The 21120-nt window shown below is 39.5% G+C and overlaps 1 protein-coding gene across 1 annotated transcript; it reads right to left on the bottom strand.

The window, feature by feature from the left end:
- Window positions 1–153: 153 nt before the first annotated feature.
- Window positions 154–14272, bottom strand: anpepb.1 (alanyl (membrane) aminopeptidase b, tandem duplicate 1). Its single transcript, XM_067501643.1, has 21 exons — window positions 13923–14272; window positions 12778–13084; window positions 12111–12253; window positions 11764–11900; window positions 10739–10865; window positions 9510–9664; window positions 9226–9339; window positions 8988–9131; window positions 8769–8834; window positions 7994–8059; window positions 7698–7870; window positions 7504–7580; window positions 4562–4695; window positions 4397–4452; window positions 4069–4216; window positions 3854–3945; window positions 2987–3094; window positions 2715–2882; window positions 2482–2622; window positions 1846–1927; window positions 154–848 (listed from the first exon to the last, which is right to left on the bottom strand). Exons 1-21 carry the CDS (start codon window positions 14233–14235, stop codon window positions 690–692), a joined length of 2910 nt encoding a protein of 969 aa, XP_067357744.1. The 5' UTR covers window positions 14236–14272; the 3' UTR covers window positions 154–689.
- Window positions 14273–21120: the final 6848 nt, after the last annotated feature.

The raw sequence follows: 21120 nt of genomic DNA, 5'->3' as shown, positions 1-21120 counted from the left end.
ATTGGTCATAAAACATATTTGATGAGGTTTCACGTGTACATGACGTACACATTTTATCACCTTTGTTTCATGGTTTTGACAGGACAAGCCTCAGAAAATAACAGCACATACTCTGGGGTAACCTAATGCAACAAACAGAGCACTGCAGTCAAGTCTTTAGAAATGTGTTTATTTGTTTCCATAATGAAGTGTTGCCTTCTATAAAATACAGTATCAGATGAGTTTAAAGTGCTCACAGAGGACAAGCCTGCAAATAAACAGGAAGTGGTGGATTGAACCTCCTGGCACAGAAATGAGAGCCTGAAACTAAACACCCTTAAAAAAGTACAAATGATAATGGGCTACATTTGCATTTAGCAGCGCTTTTATTTCTGGTGACAGGCAGCCTGTCCAGGGTATACCTGACATAGTGTCAGCTGGGATAGAATCCAGGCCCCCTGTTTATAAATGAATATAAAGGTTTCTGCTTAAAAGGATTTAAAATGCGCTCATATATTTCTGTATTTTCTATCTTTAACGATGTAACCAATCTCAGGTACAAAAAAGCTGGGTGGCAATAATTTTTCTTTTTTTTACAAATAAAATACACAATATACCACTTTTCAAACTACTTAGAAGATTTGTTGTCATGAAAAAGGGCATTTTTAAATTACATTCAGTACAAGTAAATAAAGAAGTATTAAAATGCCTCATTTGGATTTAGTTTCAGCTTTGAACCAGTCCAGAACATGCTGCTCATTCTCTTTAACCCATTTGATGTTGGCGATGGTTCTCTCAATGGACTGATCCACTGCCATGGTGCCAGAGCCAAAACCGACATCAGCGTTATCTTTCTTGAACTGCTCCAGCTGCCATAACAGAACAGAACATATAGTGAGTAGCCTGTTTGAGGAAATGATGCCGCCATGATGTTGGCGAATAACAAAAGGACAGTTTGCTAAAAAAATTAAGTTACAATGCACCTAAACCGCAAATATAGTTAGGTTTTTGTGGTAAATGTAATCACTGGTTGGATTATGTTCCAGTTTTTTGGAGGAATAAAGCGATACATTTATCATCAGAAACTGAGTCGTAAAAAGGTGGTCAAAATAAATCACAGGACTGTCACACTACAGACCCAAGTTTGACTCCAGTTTTCAAAGTGTGTTTAAAGTTTAATTTAATCAATAAACATCTGTGGTCAAACCTTTAACGTTTTCTCTATTAAGCCTGTATTAACATATGTGAGAGCTGCCTTTTACAATAATCGTCATCATAGCTTCATTTTGTTAAAGGGCAACTTTGCCAATTTTCAGCTTGCTTTCAATGGCTTTAGTTTAGAGTTCACATGTACATTAATGCTATGAACTTCCCTCTGACTTTCCTATATTAAAATATTTCTCTGGATGAAAAACTAGATGAAAAACAGATGACACCACCCGGGGGAGTTCAGATGATGTTATCTGTGGGAAGTCTGGAAAAGCAGGTTGACCATGATTACAAACTCTAGAATATGAGTAACGAGATGATGTAATCTGAAGTGAAGGTTCCTGTCAAGTGATGTCATCTGGAGGTGGTTTTCAGATAGAAGTAGTGATTGATGTAGGTAAATTAGATGGAAGTTTTAATGGCATTTGTTTACATGTACTACTTAAACCAGAACCAAAAGAACCAAGTTCAATATGAGTGAAGGTATCCTTTAATAGAAAACTAAATCCAGTGAAGTCCAATAACACATTTTTTTCACATACAACTGTGTATATGCACACACAGATACACATTGAAAGAGAGAGAGAGAGAGAGAGAGAGAGAGAGAGAGGAAAACAATGTGAACAAAATGTCTCTAATGTCGCTCTAATATCTGACCTGTTCAAGCTCAAATTGGGAGGAAAAGCGCTTGGTGACTCCGTTGATGAGGTTGGCGAAAGAGAACGATCCACCACCATACCTGGGAGTGAAACAAAAGCCACAACATAATGTAAAACGGACTATTTGTTAACTTGTGTGAAAAGTATCAGCTGTAAAAGTATCACTATACTGTATATCACACATGCGTTTTTACCACATCAGACTACTGCTGTGGTCAAAATTTACTCAGGACCATGTTATCTGCTGTCAAGAGAGCTTCATGGTTTATGAGAAATCCAAAGGTCACCTTAGTTGTTGATCAACAATTGATTGGTCAATAAACACTGTCACTGATAATAGGGCTCCCTGTAAAACCTATCTGTTAGTATGTGATTAAGTTATACTGGCTCTGTTAAAATATGACTTACAAATGTTTTATTTCAGAGATGTGTTGCCTAACACACAATTTTCTGGCATTTATGACCTTTAACTATGACCTGTATATGCTATTTAAGCAGCTTGTAAAAGAGACTGCCGCATTTCAGACTTGGTTAGTTTTAAAGGTCTTTCTAGTCATAGATTACATATCTGCTGCTTTTACTCTTGTTTCATGGAAGTGGGGTGATGGCAAATGCTAAGAAGTTTTGTACTTACTCATTAAAAATGTATGCCCATCGAGACCTGACAAAGTCCCAAGCTAGAGGCTGTCCAACCACATTGTTGGCAATGTATACAATGGTGGAGGTAGCATCCTGCTTTCGAATCATATTTGCATTCAGAGTGTACTCCAGGTACCTGAAGTGTACAGGCAGAATAGTAAGCAAGAGTATATATGAGTGCACTTGCCAGTTGTATACTGTGACTGTCACTACAGTGTGTGCGCATACCTGTTGAGCAGCCACGGCTGCTTCGTGCAGGCCAGGGCAGAGCGGAGTTTGTCAGCTTCAATGGCAATGGTGGCATTCAGAAACTTTTTCCAAGCAAACTCCCACTCCTCAGCACCACCTCCTGCTATGGCATTACAGTATATAGTGGAACGTAGGTTGGGATGGATCCTGAAGAAAGATGGCGGAACAGTTTAATGATTGTACAATACAGATTAACTCACATAGTGGATTAGAAACAACAACAAGTACATTAAGATGACAAATACACTCACTGGTTTATATCTGAATCCATCCACTGTTTGAACTGTGTCTGGGCTAGAGTTAGGCAGTCATCAAGTCCTGTCCTGCAAGCCAGGCTGATAGCGTTTACCTCATTATACCTGAAGCAAGGATAAACATGAAGAAATATTATGGAAGAACAGGACTAAGACACGGGGATGTTACGCTCTACAAGGAGCAAGAGCAACACTTGGGTTGTTTGTGTTGTTTGTGTGTGGACAAGATGGACTGTATTGTAGTTTTAATAGTTTTCAGGTGTTCCTTAAATTTAAACTTTTTGTTACTTACTTATTTTAAAATAAAAATATGGGTAGAGTAATTATATATATACTCTATATATCTATAGCAAAATACCTTTGCTATCTCCACACCTGTTGTAGATAATCAGGTCATCGGGGCTTAATTTGGGCAGCTGAGTAGCTTCTGGTCAAGCTCATAATGAACAAGACTTTAGTCACATCATTTAGCATCTCTCAGTCAGAATAAAGGCAGATGTAGCCACTACTGCTAATTGCATAAGACTGCAGAAGCTGCCATATCCTTCAGCCCTGGTTGTACATTGCTATGAATAGAAAGATACATGTTAAAAATTATTGGACTAAAATTCTTTCAGAGGCTAACCAGTTGTCCTGGTGACTGCTATCTAAAATGAGTTCTTGTTTATCTGAACCAAAATCAGCAGGAGCTATGGTACAGTATATAATACCCAGAGATCACACGGTTGCTGAGCAAATATTGTACCCATAATACTCTGTATACACAGTTCTTGTGAAGACAGATAAACAGTATTAAGTTATACACTATATGTATATAGGTTTCATATTTTTTATTGGAAGTCTTAAGTATTTTTATTTACTCACTGGTCCATGTGTCCATCAGGTATTTTGTTCCAGTTCTCAGTTATATTCTCATAGTAGCGGAACAGATTAGTGACCTGGTTCCTCAGGTAATCCTAAAAGCAAGGAGGACAGAGGACTTGAGATTATTTTATAAAGTTTAAAATCACAGCAATAACTCATTTGTGTTTTGCTTTTGAGATTTTTCTGGTCACACATTTGAATGAGTGGAAGTTTACCTGCATTGGACCATAAACCTTGGTGCGGTCAAACATTAGATAGAAGAAGTCCAAGTTATTCAGGGTTGACTGCCAGGGCATATATTCTCTCTCATTGATCAGGTACTTGGTGACATTGAGGGCCAGCACTGTAGGGATGATCTGTGCTCTTTACAAGATACAAGATAATAAAAATTAATGTGACAACTCATTAGATGTTATCACACAATTCAGTGGGGCATTATCAAGTACTTATTAGACCATACTGCAGTCGGTGTTCTTCTATCTTTCAGAAATGTGTATATCTTATAAATCAAGAGGATCGTTGTCTTTATTATTATTACCTTACCTGGCCAGGTTGAATGCATCATCCACCAACTGGGCTCTGTTTATTACTGGAATCAGCTTGAAAAACAAAAGCAATATAGCTGTCATTACTACTAAACCCACTTCAGCAGGAAGCAGTGGTCTATCCTAAGTTTCACAAATTCAATATCAGACAGATGGATCATACCTGATGATTGGTGCTTAAAACACTCAGGAGTCTGTTCCAGTTACCAGTGTCATAGTTGACTCTGTAATAACCCACAACGTTGAGGTTGGCCAGCACCCAGTCAGCCTCTGTTGCCTTCATCGCATTAATTGTTGCTACACAAAGAAGATAGGACACAGCTGATCATCACTGTCATGCTGGAGACTAAGAAAACTTAAGATACTATTTAGCACTTATTTGATAGTATTGTGGTTTGATGATTATGGGGATGGTTTGTTGCAAACCATCAAACATACTGTATTGCTTAAAGAAAAATAAAGATGCAAGTAGAGTATAAATTCACCCATTCTCATGAACCGAGGCAAAGTGAGTCCATATGACTTACCCGACCACTTCCCTTTCAAGCTATTTTCAAAACCTACTGATAATCTGATGACAAGTGTATTTACAGTGGCACTTTGTGTTTGGAATTATGTCTATTTCTACATAAACACGGCCTAAAGCATGATCAGATTTTCATGTTTGGGAACTATTTAAATAATATGAATAATAATAATATATCTATGTCTATAGTATATTTAAACATTTGCCTGAAATATTTAGTTAAGATTATTACTGCAAAAGAGTAACCACACCAGTAATGAAAACATGGGTTATATACTTTGTGTGTGTGAAAAACTGATCATGTTTCAGGTCATATTAATGCAGAAATTGCATTAATTGCAGAAAGATAATTCTAAAATCTAATTATACTGTCTGCTGGTGCTATAATAACTCTGATTTCAGAACTAAGAGTGTGTGTACATTTTGGACCCTGCAGGTATCTTGAGCCTGTGTTGATACCAGACCATCAAAATTAAAGAACCCTTTGCATCTAATTTATGGGGTATTTATGTAAATTTGTATTGTCCAATCTTTCAGCTTCAAGAAAAAAAGAAATAATCCAATAAATAACTTTGAAGCCCATTATGCAATGACAATCATGTCTTTGTTGAGTGTACATAAACTTCACAACTGTTTAGTATGGGTGAATAAAAAGAGAACTAAACTTGGGGGGTAGAAAAAGTTAAGACTCCAGAGTTTAACGGCTTACCACTCCTAGGTAGGATTTTTTTCCCTTTCAGCTTTTATCTCCTAAGTTCACAGCAGATCCTAGGTCCACATGTTGATTTGGCATGTTTTCTTTACAGCAGATGCCCTTCCTGACACAACCCTCCCCAATTTCTACCAGGCTTAGGACTGGTACTTCGCTCTGCATAGTTGGGGATGGGGATGGGCAGTTGGGAGTTCAGTGTCTTGCCTGGGGACACTTCGACATGCGGTTGGGGAAGAGCGGGGCACGAACATCCTACCCTATGGTCGGTGGGCAGCCACTCTATCAACTGAGCCACTGCTGCCCCCAACTCCTATGTAGGAACTGGCTGAGGAACATTCTAATTGAAAAAGAAGCTATTCTCTTTCTGCCTTGAACAGTTGTGCAGAAACAAAAAACAAAACAACAAAGATGTGAGATTAAAGCATTAATTAAGATGACACCAGATATAAGAATGATTTTCAAGCTGTGATAAGAACATTCAAGAGTGATCACAGTGATTGGGCTCCACCATTAATGTTTGTTACCAAAGTTGATAAAACCATAGCAATTTGTGTAATGAACAGAAACTGCTTAAAGCCAAGGACCTGTTTAGCACACTAGCTACCAAGCAACTACTCAAATTTGTGAAAATGGAGGACCCAAATGCAAGATGGATGCTTGAATGTGGTATAAAAAGGGGTTTTATTCCTTTGATCAGGTTAAAACAACACAAAATCAGTCTCAGATGATAGCAAAGAAAAATTCTAAAATCACTCCAACTAGGCAAAGGAAACATGAGCATAAGGGCCCAAATATAAGCCGGGGCCAAACAACCCTGTAAACTGGCATAGGAGGAGAGAACTGGATGTAGCATGTGTAAACATAAAACCACGAAGCTAAGTATGAACATGAATTAATGACCATACCACCAGAGGCCAATTTACAACATATCACGAACATGAATTCCAAACAGGACATGAGGAAGAAGGCTGGTGAACGCTGAAGTACTGAGTGAACAATGTTTGGGCTGCATGAGCACTGATAACAATCAGGCAAGGTCTGCAAGGGAGTGAGAAGTAGAAATACTGAGCTTGATAGATGGACTGGGCTTCACCTGGGTTTGGGCCTGTCTGGCAGCAAAGGAGGGAAAATGAAGAAAGAATGGGGCCAAGCTACAAGGGAGAGTCCGAGTGTGTGTGAGCAGGCCTGTGTGAGCGAATGAATGTGCATGTGAAGAAGTCAGTGAACAAAAGAAAAACAAGGGCCAAAAGAGGGATCATGACAAGCTAGACTGCATGCTTATCGGAAGCAGGAGTGGACAAATGTTTCATAGAAACACACATCAGGGACCTACAACAACCTCTGGAGGTCTTCAGTGTACTTTCCACTCTGGATCATAGTAGCATTAAGATGGGGAAGACAAGTTCTTTGGACCTTTGGGAAAATAGGATTTTGGATGGAAACCAATGCAAGTTTGTGACAGACAGGATGCTGCCTGTCCCAAAAGCCAGTAATTTCTTGGAATACTGAACTACTGTAGCAAAGTTCAACTAGCATAGTGGTGGTGCAACTGTCATTTCTGGTGATACTGGATTGTTTTCTGATGTTGGAGAGCAGACTGAGACTGTGTTTGGTGGACGACTGCTCTAACAAATAAACCACAGAAAGTTGTTGCATTCAAAGCTTATTTTCGTGCTTCTAGCGCATAATTTTGACCTACAATTGACTGCTGATTATTCTGATTAGTCAAATCCCATAAAGATGGTTGTTTTAAGTTAATTGTCACTTGCAGCAATTATGCCTCAGTTGCTAATATGTTTTATTTTAACTTGGAAAACAGAAGCAAGTGCAAAATCTCCATGTTATCATTGGTGTCTTTATATCCTACCTGACTTTTCCCTCAGCCATTCTGGTGTCTGAGTTACTCCGGTCTTCATCCATTTGATTGGAACAATCCATTCATAGCTGTAGGACAAATAACTGTATTAAATCTACATATATTCGTTATTTTATTGTTCATCTCTTTTGCTTTTTAAAAACTTAGCTATTTTGTGGGTTGAATGAAAGAGAGGCAGCGTATACTTGTAAGGAGATTCTGCTGTGACATTAGAGCTGGAGTCCAAGAGAAAGTGCTTCTGTGAGACGAATCCAGTTGCAGTATTTATAGTAATCACAGGAAAGCCCATCTGCAGCACCCATGTGTTCATGATCTTCTCAACAGTGTCTGGAAGTGTGGTGCCAGTACCATTAACAGCCTGTTACAGTAAACAGAAAAAAAGATTAATGTAATAAGCCACAGTAGGTTGGACTGTAATGGAGTTCCTTGTTTAAGGAAACAACAGCTAAATCTTGTGTAGTGGACATAGAAAAAAACATGCCATCTGTAGATGGTTCCACAGGTCTGTGTAGACTGCGTTTCCAAATGCAAATGTAGCCAGGTAAGTCTGTAGAATAAAAAGAGAAGACACAGGTAAACTAAGGTGCTTGGGAGGCATCTCTGCTCAACACACTGCTGAACCTGACTTGATTCTAACATTTTTTTCTGGAAAGCAGTGATTGCTGGTCATAACTGGGTTTCAACCACCACCCCAGCATCTCCTTCATTATTCCTTCATAACTCACCTTTGCAAAGTTTTTTATTTCTATTTTTTTGAAGCTACAGTCAGTCATGACAATAAAGTATGCCTGGGGACACAGCCGACAACTAAACAATTCATTCCAGTCTATAATTCTAGAGTCTTATATTAAGCCTCAGCTAACACGTGGTAATTGTTTTCAGTTATGACTTGCCTACATGATGTTCTTACAGTGGTAGAGCAAGACAATTTATAAAGAGGTGCCCTACACCCCCAAACCAAAAGTAAAATGAAGATCACCTAAGTTAGGAGGAAATGTTTAGCTTTTTTCTACTGAATTGCAGAAGCTTTAATCACCAATGAAAACAGTTATTCTGTTGAATACTGGTGTAATTTTTGCCAGAACAGTCGTAAATTAATTTCAAACATTAATGAAAAAATTGTAACAGATTGTACTATTTCATGTTTTGAGGAGCCGCTTCAGCTGTTGAATTGGGATTGAAGTTCTGTGTAGAGTGGTCTGTGGAGTGGACAGTGTTGGCCAGGCACCCGGCCAGCCTTTAAAAGTGCCCCTTACCTGAAGTCCCTTCGTGAAGACGGCTTCAGTTAGGAAATCTGACAACATCCTCAGAACAGCAGCTCCCTGATAACAAGATGTGATAAAATGTCAGGATTAAGATGTAGTTTCAGGCTTCAGGTTGTCATTAGCTTTAGGGTAGAATTAGGTTTCGGGGAAGATATTAAGTTGTCATATGTGCATGTATGTGTATGTGTGTTTGAGACACACTGAGGTTACCTTGCTATATGAGATGGCATCAAACAGCTCACTGATCTGGGCCGGTGTCTGGACGTCCTCTTCTTTAGAGGACAGAGGGTGAGAAGAGGTCAGGGCATCGACAGCAAACACCCTATGGACATCACTGAGCACAATGAGGTCTGTCTGTTATGGAGAAAAAACACCAGGCTCAAAAATCCACCAGTTACTGTAACCTACAATTTATTAACTGACCATAAGGATTGAGGGAAATTCTTACCACATTCCAGTCGGGTTCCGCCTCATTTGCTCCTAGGTACTCAACATAGGATGCAAAGCCTTCGTTTAACCACAAATCATTCCACCATCTCAGGGTAACTAGATTACCAAACCACTGGAAGGACAACACAGAAAAAAGGTGTAAATGCCCTGCCACAAACTGAAGACTTGAATACAAATACAGGTCTCGAGTCAAGGGTTCCTGACTTTTCTATTTGGGTTATTCTAGCTCAATTAAAGTGAAACTCAGCGTAGTGATAAAGCATGCATTGATAAAACCCTGACCATATGAGCCAGTTCATGAGCGATGATGGTAGCAATCCTCTCCTTGTTGGAGCTGGAGGAGTATGCTTCATCGTAAAGCAGTGCTGTTTCTCTGTATGTAATCAAACCCCAGTTCTCCATGGCTCCAGCATTGAAGTCTGGTAGAGCAATCTGATCTGAGTTAGGAAAGAGGTTATGTGAGGTTATTATTGTTTTTACACTAAGCTGACCAAAGTTCTGATTGCATGAGTGTTAATTATATGATGTTGAAAGAGGATCATCTAGACTGAGAAATGGGGTATTTGAGCACTTTGTAAGAAAATAATGTGAGCTTGCCAACAATGACTATAAATACAGATTACAACTGTCATAAAAGACTATAACAATCACACTATCCGTATTATCTGTTAATAATTGATACAGTGTTTGATTTCCCAAAGCTCAGTCATAAAAAGCAGATAAGCTATGCAGATAACTCTTGATAAGAAAAGAATAAAAAAAATTTTATATGATGTTCCGAAAGGCTGAGACAGCTGTTGATCGTGGCAGCTAATGTGTCAGTATACAAGCAGGTATTTTGGAAATGATTATAAAAAGCATATAATGGCAGTAAAAGTGAGTGTTAGAACAACTGACCTCTGAAGGTAACAACTAGATGAGATAATAATATATAAATGAATACCTAGGAAAGTGTACTGCCTTTGTATTTATTACACAAGAAGCAGTAAAAGAAGAAGTTTTCAGGCAACACATTCCAAACAATATATATTTTAAAAATTATACAAACAAGAACATTTGAACATATAACTTCAAAGAAAAAAGTACATCTTTTGTTTCATTACTAATGATATTACTGCTTATTATGTCAGTATTACCATGATATTACGCCCTACTACCCCTTTATTATATAGATATTTCCTCTATAATATTTAGTGAAATCCTAAATATTACCTCACCGTTATTCTGTTAATATGAAGCAATAAAGTGCTACCAAAAAAGAGCACTAACTCTATCTGGAAATGCTTTTTGTTTGCTCATCAGCTGGCAGTCTGGGCGTCTGTTAGTCCTCTCTGTAGAATTTTTTTTCCAAATAGCATTTTAATTTCATTTTCACATATTATTTTGTACTTTTCAGGAAATGCCAATTCTGCCAACCACTTTATATCAGTATATATTGCTTAACACAAACCTACCAAAGCTTAGCAAAACAAAGACTTCCATGTCTACATCATAATGTGTGGTGGACTTACCAGATTTGGGCAGAGGGTAGCTGGAATTGTAATATTTCTCAAAGAAATTTAGGATGGGTCCAGTTTTGTTAAGGGCATAATCTCCTTGGCCTGCAGCAATCGCAGTCTTCCGAGCAAAGATACGGATCTAAATCCACATCACACAATACAAACAACACACATGACATATTCTCATATTTCTGTTGCCTTGAAAAGAAAAATGTATGTCATACTAATCAACTGCATGACATTAAAGTCAGTATGTGTCAACTTATATTTAAGGCCTCTACAAAAATATTTTGATTCTAATTTCTTGTTGTAAAATATTAATAGTTAAGCTGGTGTTCTTTAATATTAAATTGTACAAATATTCTGCAACCATTTATTTTGAGGTACTACTACTTAATTTTTACGTCCTAGTGGTTTTCACTTGCATTTAATGTTCATTGTTTAAACTTTTACAATTTACAGTTCCAGCTAAAGTCACAAATTTTGAAAAATAGGGCTAGTTTAAAACATTATGGTATGTTGTGGAAGGTGGATACCTGAAACGCGCCTGACTAGACCTGTCAATATTCAAGCTTTCAGAGTTAGGTTCGGACAGAAATTTAGAAATGGTGTTTGGATTTAGGTCGGCCTTGATCAGTTAGGTTAGAATAAATAGGTGTAATTGTAAATATTTAGAACTATAAAACACACTCCATTATTCCCATTTGTAGTACTATTAAACACTACTTGTGTTTAACTTGTTCAGCTTGTGTTGGTTTTGGCCACAACAACGCATTTTTCTTTGGCCTTATTCATGCTCTAGTATGATGCAGATCAAAGACTTATTAGATAATTTGGTAAAACTTAAAGTAAAAGCGGTAACCTGTGTTGTCAGTGATGAAATTGTCAACCTATATTCCATTTACCATTTTAACGAATACTATTATTTTGATGCCTTTAGCTGCTGAATTATGAAAAGAGACCTCAGCAGTACCTATACAGCTGTGTTTAATGCAAATACAAACTAAATTAATGATGTCCTTTGGGGAGTTACTTACCAGCACGTTATCAATGGTGTTATTGATGAAGTCAAAGTCGCTGATGATGAATGCCAACAGGTAGGTGGACATTTTCGGAGTTGGCTCAAAAACTGTTCTCCGCAAATTTTTACCATTGATGTTAATGTTGCTTGATTCTGTGGACGAGACATAAAATTTAATAGAAACAGTTTTTATTTAGATTGTACAACATGGTCACAGTTTCCTTTCACAATTTTAAGACCATCTTCAAAAAGGTCTTAGATCAAATTTCACATTTTTTCATGCCCCTTCACCACACTGTCCTGTCCAGGTTCACAAAACACAGCAGGTTCAGTTGATCTGTTAATCATGGTACTGTGATTCACCTTTTTCCTCGCCGTTGGACAGGGCGACAGTTCCAATGTCGTGGATCAGAGTGATTTTGAAGACAGCTTTCATAGCTGGCTCATCGAAACAGGGGAAGGCCTTTCTGGCATGTGTTGGCTGCATCTGAGTAGTAGCAACAACCCTGACAGAAAATAGACAAAGAAACCTATTGTGTAGCAAATGCTTTGATACAGTTTTACCAAGGGCAAGAAGACAAAATTTAAATTTAAATTTAAAAGATTTGCTTAGTTCACTTTTCCTGATGGTACGCCCCTGGATGTTAAGGATCAATATCTACAGTCCTTCTTCTGCACATAAAAGTATTCAACTTTATATCTAATACTAATATGTGGCTTTAGCAGTATTCAATGAATGAAAAAACTTTATTTTTGTACAGATCGAGAAGATATACAGTGATCTCTAAAATGTATCCTACAGTCAGGAGGAAAGACAGGAGGAAATATTGCAACAAGCAAAATCTGTGTGTGTGTGTGCGTGCGTGTGTGTGTGTGTGCGTGCGTGTGTGTTCTTTTGTTTGTCTTCATGAACAGCATTGGTGATTAATGTTCTCTGCTGTAAAATTTAAACTTGAAATGCATTTTCCGTTGGTAATGTACACACACGCTTATATTTTAAGATGCACTATATGAAACAATACAAACATACCTTTTAACCCCACCCTCATCATATACACTCCTATAGAAGCCTCCCAGGTCATCAGCCAGCTCTCCAGTGAAAGCGGTGAAGAGTTGGTACCTCTGGCCCTTAACCAGTTTACCATCCAGATGAATGACAAGGTATTGAGTCACTTTCTGGATCATGGTAGACTGGATTGAAGGGGCTTTGACTGCAGTATTGAGTGAGATGAGCGTCGCCAATTTACCATCCTCAAGTTTGCTGTAGTTTAGCTTATGGGAGTGGATAAGAATCAGGTCCGTCTCCTCAACACACACAAACTCCACAGTGGAATTACCTGCAACAGTATTAGATTTAAGACAGTAAGAAACCTTAGCTCTATGCAACTCAAACACATCAGCTCAAATCAGATTCTGATTCTATCAGATTATATATGTGTGTATATATATATATATATATATATATATATATATATATATATATATATATAAGCTAAACCATTTTAAATGCGCAGATCACTAAGCTAAAACAAGCTTTTTTATTATTTCTGAAAATTAAATGGTTTTGTTTCAATTCACAGTATATCAACACTACATAAAGTACGCATATAGTACTGAACAAAAAACACAATAAATGTGCTATTATTTTCAAATAGACATTGACAGTAATTGAACCTTCATTTGAAGTTCTTGAGTATACAGATTATGGATATTTCACATTCCTCATTATAAATGTTATATGAATATGGAACTTAATCTTTAGTTTTAAATATAATAATTCACACTGTAATATCTTGTATGTTGTTAAAGGGATAATGTAGCTCAGTTGGTAAGGAAGTCATCCGCAGACCACAAGGTCACTGGCTCGACTCCCAGTAGCTAGATTAAATGTAAACCAACTTTGTAAACTGCTTTAGATAAAAACACTAAAAATCCTAACCCTAACGCTTTCCTATTTAGGTCAGTAGCCCAACAAAATGCTGATAAGATATTCGGGATTCAAGAAACTCCCTCTGCCAAAACACTAGCGATGTTTGAAAGCTGGTGTTTCTTCCTAAAGCTGTAACATTCTATCAATCTTCATCATCCCTTTTCCTGTCAAAGAAAATTGCCAAAGAAACTTGCCTGTCTAGCTCCAGAGGATCAGAAATGAGTGTTACAGTCATAAAGCCATACCAGTAAAGATGTAGAGTTCAGTTGTTTCATCTGGAGTCAGGTAGGGCCTCAGTAAGACATTGTAAGACTCCGGCACCAAGCTGGTAGGCAGTCGATACTTGTCCCAAGGTTCGTTGGATGGGGCAGGTGTCGTAACCGTGGGTCTTATTGTTGGCCCTTCATCCGTCGGTGATGGATTAACATTATTTTTAGCTTTTTCCTGTGAGTAAACAACTGATAGAGCTATGATAGTAGCCAGGGCCCCTGCACCCAGGATGATACCCACTATTCCAACAGCTTTACTAATGTAGAAACCTTTCCCCATGTTGGTCATCTGTTCTGGAGCCCCACAATGAGAAAGAGCAAAAGGTGAGTTTCTATATGAAGCCAAAGGTAGCGTCTCTCCTCCCAATCACTGTATCAGGTGATACATTAACTTGACTGTAAATACACACCTCACCTGAGGATGAAGTGTGTGTCTTCCTCACCCCTTTTACTGAAATGATCTTTGCTCTTATTAGGTGTTTTTGACATATGTGAATCTTTACAGTTGAATAATACAGTAATAAGTCAGATGACGTAAATTAAGCTGACCTCTAAAGAACTCTAAAGCTGACCTTGTAGTGATGCTTTCTATAGGTAAAACATCCCACTAGAATCCTGGGTTGGGCTTCATGATAAAGTGCCCACACTCAAACAGGGACAGGGTGGCTATAGGAAGAAAGAGCATACATTCTTCATACATTTTTTATAAACTTTTCTCATAAAAATTACTCTCTGGAGTTTATTGGGATTGTCGCATGACAGACCAGAGTTTGACTCCAGAGTCCTGTTTGTTGCTGGGTTATGTAACATAAGCACTTTGCTTAAGGTTAGAGAAACATGTGGTTTTATACAGTAGCAAATAAGTGACTAGCAACAATTTTTCTTTAACCTCAACCAAGTTTTGAATCTAAACGCAACCATAAAAAAACACAAACTGTAGACAGACAAACTGGATACTGCACTGCTGTTCAGTTCATTCAGAACAGAAAGTTAATTGCTAAATATTATCAATTGTGTTTGATGTTTCCTCTTACAGTTGAAAAGAATACATATTATTGGATTATATGCATGTTCATACTTTGCAAAAATGTATTTTGTTTGTTTTGTTTGCCAGTGGTGCGCCAGAAAAACTTCATAGGGGAGGCCAGAGTGGACCAGGGAAAATTACATTGGCACATCAAATAAGGCGGACAGTGCTTAAAAATAAAACTTACAGCAGTAATGTACTTATCATTAGCTGGCTGGACTTTCAGCTTCAACGGGCTGGCAAGTGGCTAGCTGTCAGCATTAGCCTGCCACTAGCAGGAAATTATAAATGTGTGTGGCAACCAAGTTAATAATTAACGTTTAAAAAATGTGGCTTCTTTTAATTTAGTTTAACTTCAGCTGCATGATTGCAGGAATTGTAGCAGTGTATATTTATTTTACTCATGATTTATTTATTTACTCATTTGGTTTTGCATTTATGTCTTAATTGAAGACGAATGTAGGGTTTGTATGAACTGAATATGAATTGCCCCCAAATTAGAGAATGCTAATAACATGCCTTGTAAATGCCCCCATAGCAGAACAAATATGATAAAGTGCCTTGTAAGGAGCCCCCAGAGTGGAGAAAGTGCAACAAGGTTTTTATTTGCTGATATCTGTGTTTTTTTGTTGTTTTTTTTGCCCCTGTCCCTCAGACAGTTTGAATCAACCATGTTGTGGGCCTTCAGAAAGAGACAGATATATTAGATTCTGTTTTTGTGCAATTATTTTTACACCTATATTATGCTCACACAATGCAACCGCAAGGGGGCACAAGCCAGTGTCTTCTTGTGCCAGTCCCAAGTCTGGATAAATGCAGAGGGTTGTGGCAGGAAGGGCATCCGACGTAAAACACATGCCAAATCAAACATGCGAATCGTGACAAAGGCTTCCATACCGGATCGGTCGGGGCCCGGGTTAACAACGACCGCCACCGGTGCTGTTGACCTACAGGGTACCGGTGGAAATTGGACTACTGTTGGTCGAAGACGAAGAAGAAGAGGAGGAAGGTGTGTTCGTAGGCAGAGAGAGAAGAGGAAAGCTAAGAATGTAGGACTGACAGTAGGGACTTTGAATGTTGGTACTATGACAGGGAAGGCTAGGGAGTTGATCGACATGATGCAGAGAAGGAAGGTGGACATACTGTGTGTCCAGGAGACCAGGTGGAAAGGTAGTAAGGCTAGAAGCTTAGGAGCAGGGTTCAAGTTGTTTTACCATGGGTCAGATAGGATGAGAAATGGAGTAGGAGTTATATTGAAAGAGGATTTTGTGAGGAATGTTCTAGAGGTGAAAAGAGTATCAGACAGGTTGATGAGCCTGAAGCTGGAAGTTGAAGGGGTGATGTTCAATGTTGTGAGTGGTTATGCCCCACAGGTAGGATGTGAGTTAGAAGAGAAGGAGAAATTCTGGAGTGAGTTAGATGAAGTGATGCAGAGCATCCCCAGAGGTGAGAGAGTTGTCATTGGTGCAGATTTCAATGGGCATGTAGGTGAAGGGAACAGAGGTGATGAGACTGTTATGGGCAGGTTTGGTATTCAGGACAGGAACGCAGAAGGTCAGATGGTGGTTGACTTTGCAAAGAGAATGGAAATGGCTGTAGTAAACACTTTCTTTCAGAAGAGGCAGGAACATAGGGTGACGTACAAGAGCGGAGGGAGAAGCACTCAGGTAGACTACATCTTATGTAGACGTTGTAATCTGAAAGAGATCAGTGACTGTAAAGCATTGGTAGGGGAGAGTGTAGCCAGACAACACAGGATGGTGGTGTGCAAAATGATGCTGGTGGTGAGGAAGATAAGGAGGACTAAGGCAGAGCAGAGGACGAAGTGGTGGAAGTTGAAAAAGGAAGAATGTCGTTTAGTTTTCAGGGAGGAGCTGAGACAGACTCTGGGTGGTTTGGAGGTGCTTCCAGATGACTGGACTACTACAGCTAATTTGATCAGGGAGACAGGTAGGAGGGTACTCGGTGTGTCATCTGGAAAGAGGAAAGCGGACAAGGAGACTTGGTGGTGGAACGAGGCAGTTCAGGAGTGTATACAGAGAAAGAGGTTAGCTAAGAAGAAGTGGGACACTGAGAGGACTGAAGAGAGTAGACAGGAGTACAGGGAGATACAGCGTAAGGTGAAGATAGAGGTGGCAAAGGCCAAACAAAGAGCATATGAGGACTTGTATGCTAGGTTGGACACTAAAGAGGGAGAGGTGGATTTGTACAGGTTGGCCAGACAAAGAGATAGAGATGGAAAGGATGTGCAGCAGGTTAGGGTGATTAAAGATAAGGATGGAAATGTATTGACAGGTGCCAGTAGTGTGATGGGAAGATGGAAGGAGTATTTTAAAGAGTTGATGAACGAGGAAAATGAAAGGGAACGAAGAGTAGAAGAGGTGACTGTTGTGAAGCAGGAAGTAGCAAAGATTAGTAAGAGTGAAGTGAGGAGGACATTGAAGAGGATGAAGAGTGGAAAGGCAGTTGGTCCTGATGACATACCTGTGGAGGTATGGAAGTGTCTAGGAGAGGTGGCAGTAGAGTTTTTGACTAGTTTGTTTAACAAGATCTTGGAGAGTGAGAGGATGCTGAGGACTGGAGGAAAAGTGTACTGGTACCAATCTTTAAGAACAAGGGAGATGCGCAGAGCTGTGGCAACTACAGAGGAATAAAGCTGATGAGTCACACAATGAAGTTGTGGGAAAGAGTAGTGGAAGCTCGGCTAAGGGCAGAGGTGAACATTTGTGAGCAGCAATATGGTTTCATGCCTAGAAAGAGTACAACAGATGCAGTATTTGCTTTGAGGACGCTGATGGAGAAGTACAGAGAAGGTCATAGGGAGTTGCATTGTGTCTTCGTAGATTTAGAAAAAGCGTATGACAGGGTGCCGAGAGAGGAGCTGTGGTATTGTATGAGGACGTCTGGAGTGGCAGAGAAGTATGTTAGAGTGGTGCAGGACATGTATGAGAGCTGTAAGACAGTGGTGAGGTGTGCTGTAGGTGTGACAGAGGAGTTCAAGGTGGAGGTGGGTCTGCATCAAGGATCGGCTTTGAGCCCCTTCTTGTTTGCTCTGGTGATGGACAGACTGACAGATGAGGTTAGACAAGAATCTCCCTGGACTATGATGTTTGCAGATGACATTGTTATTTGTAGTGAGAGCAGGGAGCAGGTGGAGGAAAATCTAGAGAAGTGGAGGTCTGCTCTGGAAAACAGAGGAATGAAGCTTAGCCGCAGCAAGACAGAATACATGTGTGTGAATGAGAGGGACCCAGGTGGAACGGTGAGGTTACAGGGAGCAGAGGTGAAGAAGGTGCAGGACTTTAAGTATTTAGGGTCAACGGTTCAGAGCAACGGTGAGTGTGGAAAAGAGGTGAAGAGGCGAGTGCAGGCAGGTTGGAACGGTTGGAGAAAAGTGTCAGGTGTGTTGTGTGATAAAAGAGTATCAGCAAGAATGAAAGGAAAGGTGTTCAAGACGGTGGTGAGACCAGCAATGTTGTTCGGCTTAGAGACTGTTGCACTGAAGAAAAGACAGGAGGCAGAGCTGGAGGTTGCAGAGCTTAAGATGTTGAGGTTCTCTTTGGGAGTGACGAGGATGGACAGGATCAGGAATGAGTACATCAGAGGGACACCTCATGTTAGATGTTTTGGAGATAAAGTCAGAGAGGCCAGATTGAGGTGGTTTGGACATGTTCAGAGGAGAAACTGTGAATATATCGGTAGAAGGATGCTGAGGTTGGAGCTGCCAGGCAGGAGGTCTAGAGGAAGACCAAAGAGGAGATTTATGGATGTAGTGAGGGAGGACATGAAGTTAGTTGGTGTGAGTGAAGAGGATGCAGAGGACAGAGTTAGATGGAGGCACATGATTCGCTGTGGCGACCCCTGAAAGGGAGCAGCCGAAAGGAAAAGAAGAAGATATTATGCTCACACGTTGAAACTATGTCACAGTTTAATATGGACACCCATTAACACTATAGTTCAGTTGCAACTAAAAATACAAAAGTATGACATTGGTTGTTTACGAGAAAATATTTGCATTTTGGATGTTGGCATATGAGGGCATCTGCTGTTGAATAACTGAGCGAGAGACCTCATTAGCAATATTGTTATGCAAATGCATAAATGCGAAGATCTAGGGATGAAGACTGTGAGTTGAATGAAGAAATGATCGGATAAATGCAGAAGAGTGTCAGAGTGTCAAGATGTTGTCAGTGGTGCAGTTCCGAGGATGAGGTCGAGGTTGTTGCCAGCTTTGTGGGTCGGAGGAATGGAGACCAGACTCAGGTCAAACGTGTTTAGAAGAGCAAACACGTCAGCCGCCTGTGGTTTGTCCAGGTGGATGTTCAGGTCTCCCATGACGATGAGAGGAGTGCTATCTTCAGGGAAGTGGGACAGAAATATGTCCAGTTCATGGCAGAAGTTCCCCAGCTGGCCCGGTGCTCGATATATCACAATCACCTGGACTGTAATCGGTGCTGTGATCTTAACGGCATAATATTCCAGAGATGACAGATTGTTGAGGCGAACTATTGGGGAAAACTTCCAGGTATCATTGATGAGAAGTCCAGTCAAATTGGTGAAGAGTGCAGCTGGGGTGGCAGTGTTCTGTGGCATGACCCAGGTTTCTGTAAGTGCAAGCAGGTAAACATCTGACTGTGTACCAAAGGCTGGAATGAAGTCGGCCTTGTTCCCTGCAAAATGGCAGTTACACAGGGCAAGAGAAAAAGAGGCTGGTGTTAAAGTGGTCTGGGTGAGAGTGTGTAGGTGAGAAACACGTCTTCTAGGCCATGTCCTACATCTGCGGTGGAGAACAGGGATCTGCTGAAAACGCATGGTATAACAAGAAATGGCTTTCCGCAGTAGAAAGGGTTAATGTGATGCAAAGTAAAGAAACAGAAGAAGTAAAAGAAGTGCAGTTTTAATGTCCTCGCTCTGTGGACTCGTGCAGGTAGACTAACTCGTCTTTACACAGTCAGTCATTCACACAAGGGCTGACACTTCCGCTGACGCTCCAGCCCACCAGGTGCCTTATACATGGTCTTTACTTGTTGTAGGACTGTTTTTAGGTAAATTGGCAGCGAAGACTCATGTATGACGGAAATTTGCAGAGCAACACTTACAGTTTGGTCTGTGGTTTCTATCAATGGTTTCTTACTTTCAACGAATCCCATACATAGACTAAATCCAACAATGAATTGCCTATACTTATGGATTGATGGATTCCAACCAGTGACAGTACAGAGGCAAACCCATATGTCCATATTGTATATTATACAACCCTTTATAAAGGCTGGGATGATTCAAGAATCAGCTTATCTAAGGAGGCACTACACCCTGGTTAAATGTAGCTGCTTTTGCATTGAATCAAAATATTTAAATCCAACCTGTCCGTTTGTTCCCACCTAAATCAGGACAAATTGATCTGATTTTGACTATTATGTTTGACCATTGTCAACAAAGCAAAGAGCAATTTTTTTTACCAGAACAAAGATTTTGACTAATATCTCTAGATCTCCTTGTAACAATAGTTCCACCACCACATGACATCTACCGCTATGTTGATGTGTCTGTGTCTGGGCTGTCAATGTCTCACTATTTCATGTTGTTCTTTTACCACTTTATTAGAGTTTAACCTTATGTATCATCCTGCATCCTGTTATTAGTCCAACCATGCAGCAAACCAAATGGAAGTTACTGTAAAAAATCTAAAAAAAATCTCAGAAACGTGCTATCTAACCATATACAGTGTGCAATTTCTTGGTTTCAGTCAGCCTGCTCCCTACAGCTCAGGACTTATGACCTTACATATATAGATATATTCATTCTTTATTTTTTATTTTATTTTATCAAGCCTATTTTTTTGTTTTTGTGCTTCCTGTATGACGATATAATTTAAAAGTCATAATTTTCTTTAACTTGGGTTTTTTTCCAATTTTTGAAACCCCAGTTTGGGCACTGTGTTATAAAAGCTATATCCCCCAACACATTTTTCTTTATTGATGTAAATCTACATGTGTATTTTACAAAAGTACTAATATTTTACTTTATTCATGCATTTTGAATTGCCCATAGGTGTGAATGTGAGTGTGAATGGTTGTCTGTCTTTGTCTGTGTTGGCGGTAAGATAGACTGGAGACCTGGGCATAGACTGGACATTTGCATTCTCAG

Source organism: Channa argus, chromosome 4, assembly GCF_033026475.1.
Source record: "Channa argus isolate prfri chromosome 4, Channa argus male v1.0, whole genome shotgun sequence".
In the NCBI taxonomy this organism is placed as follows: domain Eukaryota; kingdom Metazoa; phylum Chordata; class Actinopteri; order Anabantiformes; family Channidae; genus Channa; species Channa argus.
The sequence above is the reverse complement of the archived record's forward strand: the minus strand, read 5'-3'. Positions and strand labels throughout refer to the sequence as shown.

What these genes read in the sequence shown, in the direction of transcription:
- anpepb.1 (XM_067501643.1), bottom strand. Translation starts at nt 14,235, where the DNA reads ATGACCAACATGGGGAAAGGTTTCTACATTAGTAAAGCTGTTGGAATA. An exon ending in CAGCCGTGGCTGCTCAACAG is followed by an intron (nt 2,623 to 2,714) that starts GTATGCGCACAC and finishes TGTACACTTCAG; the next exon opens with GTACCTGGAGTACACTCTGA. An exon ending in CCCAATTTGAGCTTGAACAG is followed by an intron (nt 849 to 1,845) that starts GTCAGATATTAG and finishes CTGTTATGGCAG; the next exon opens with CTGGAGCAGTTCAAGAAAGA.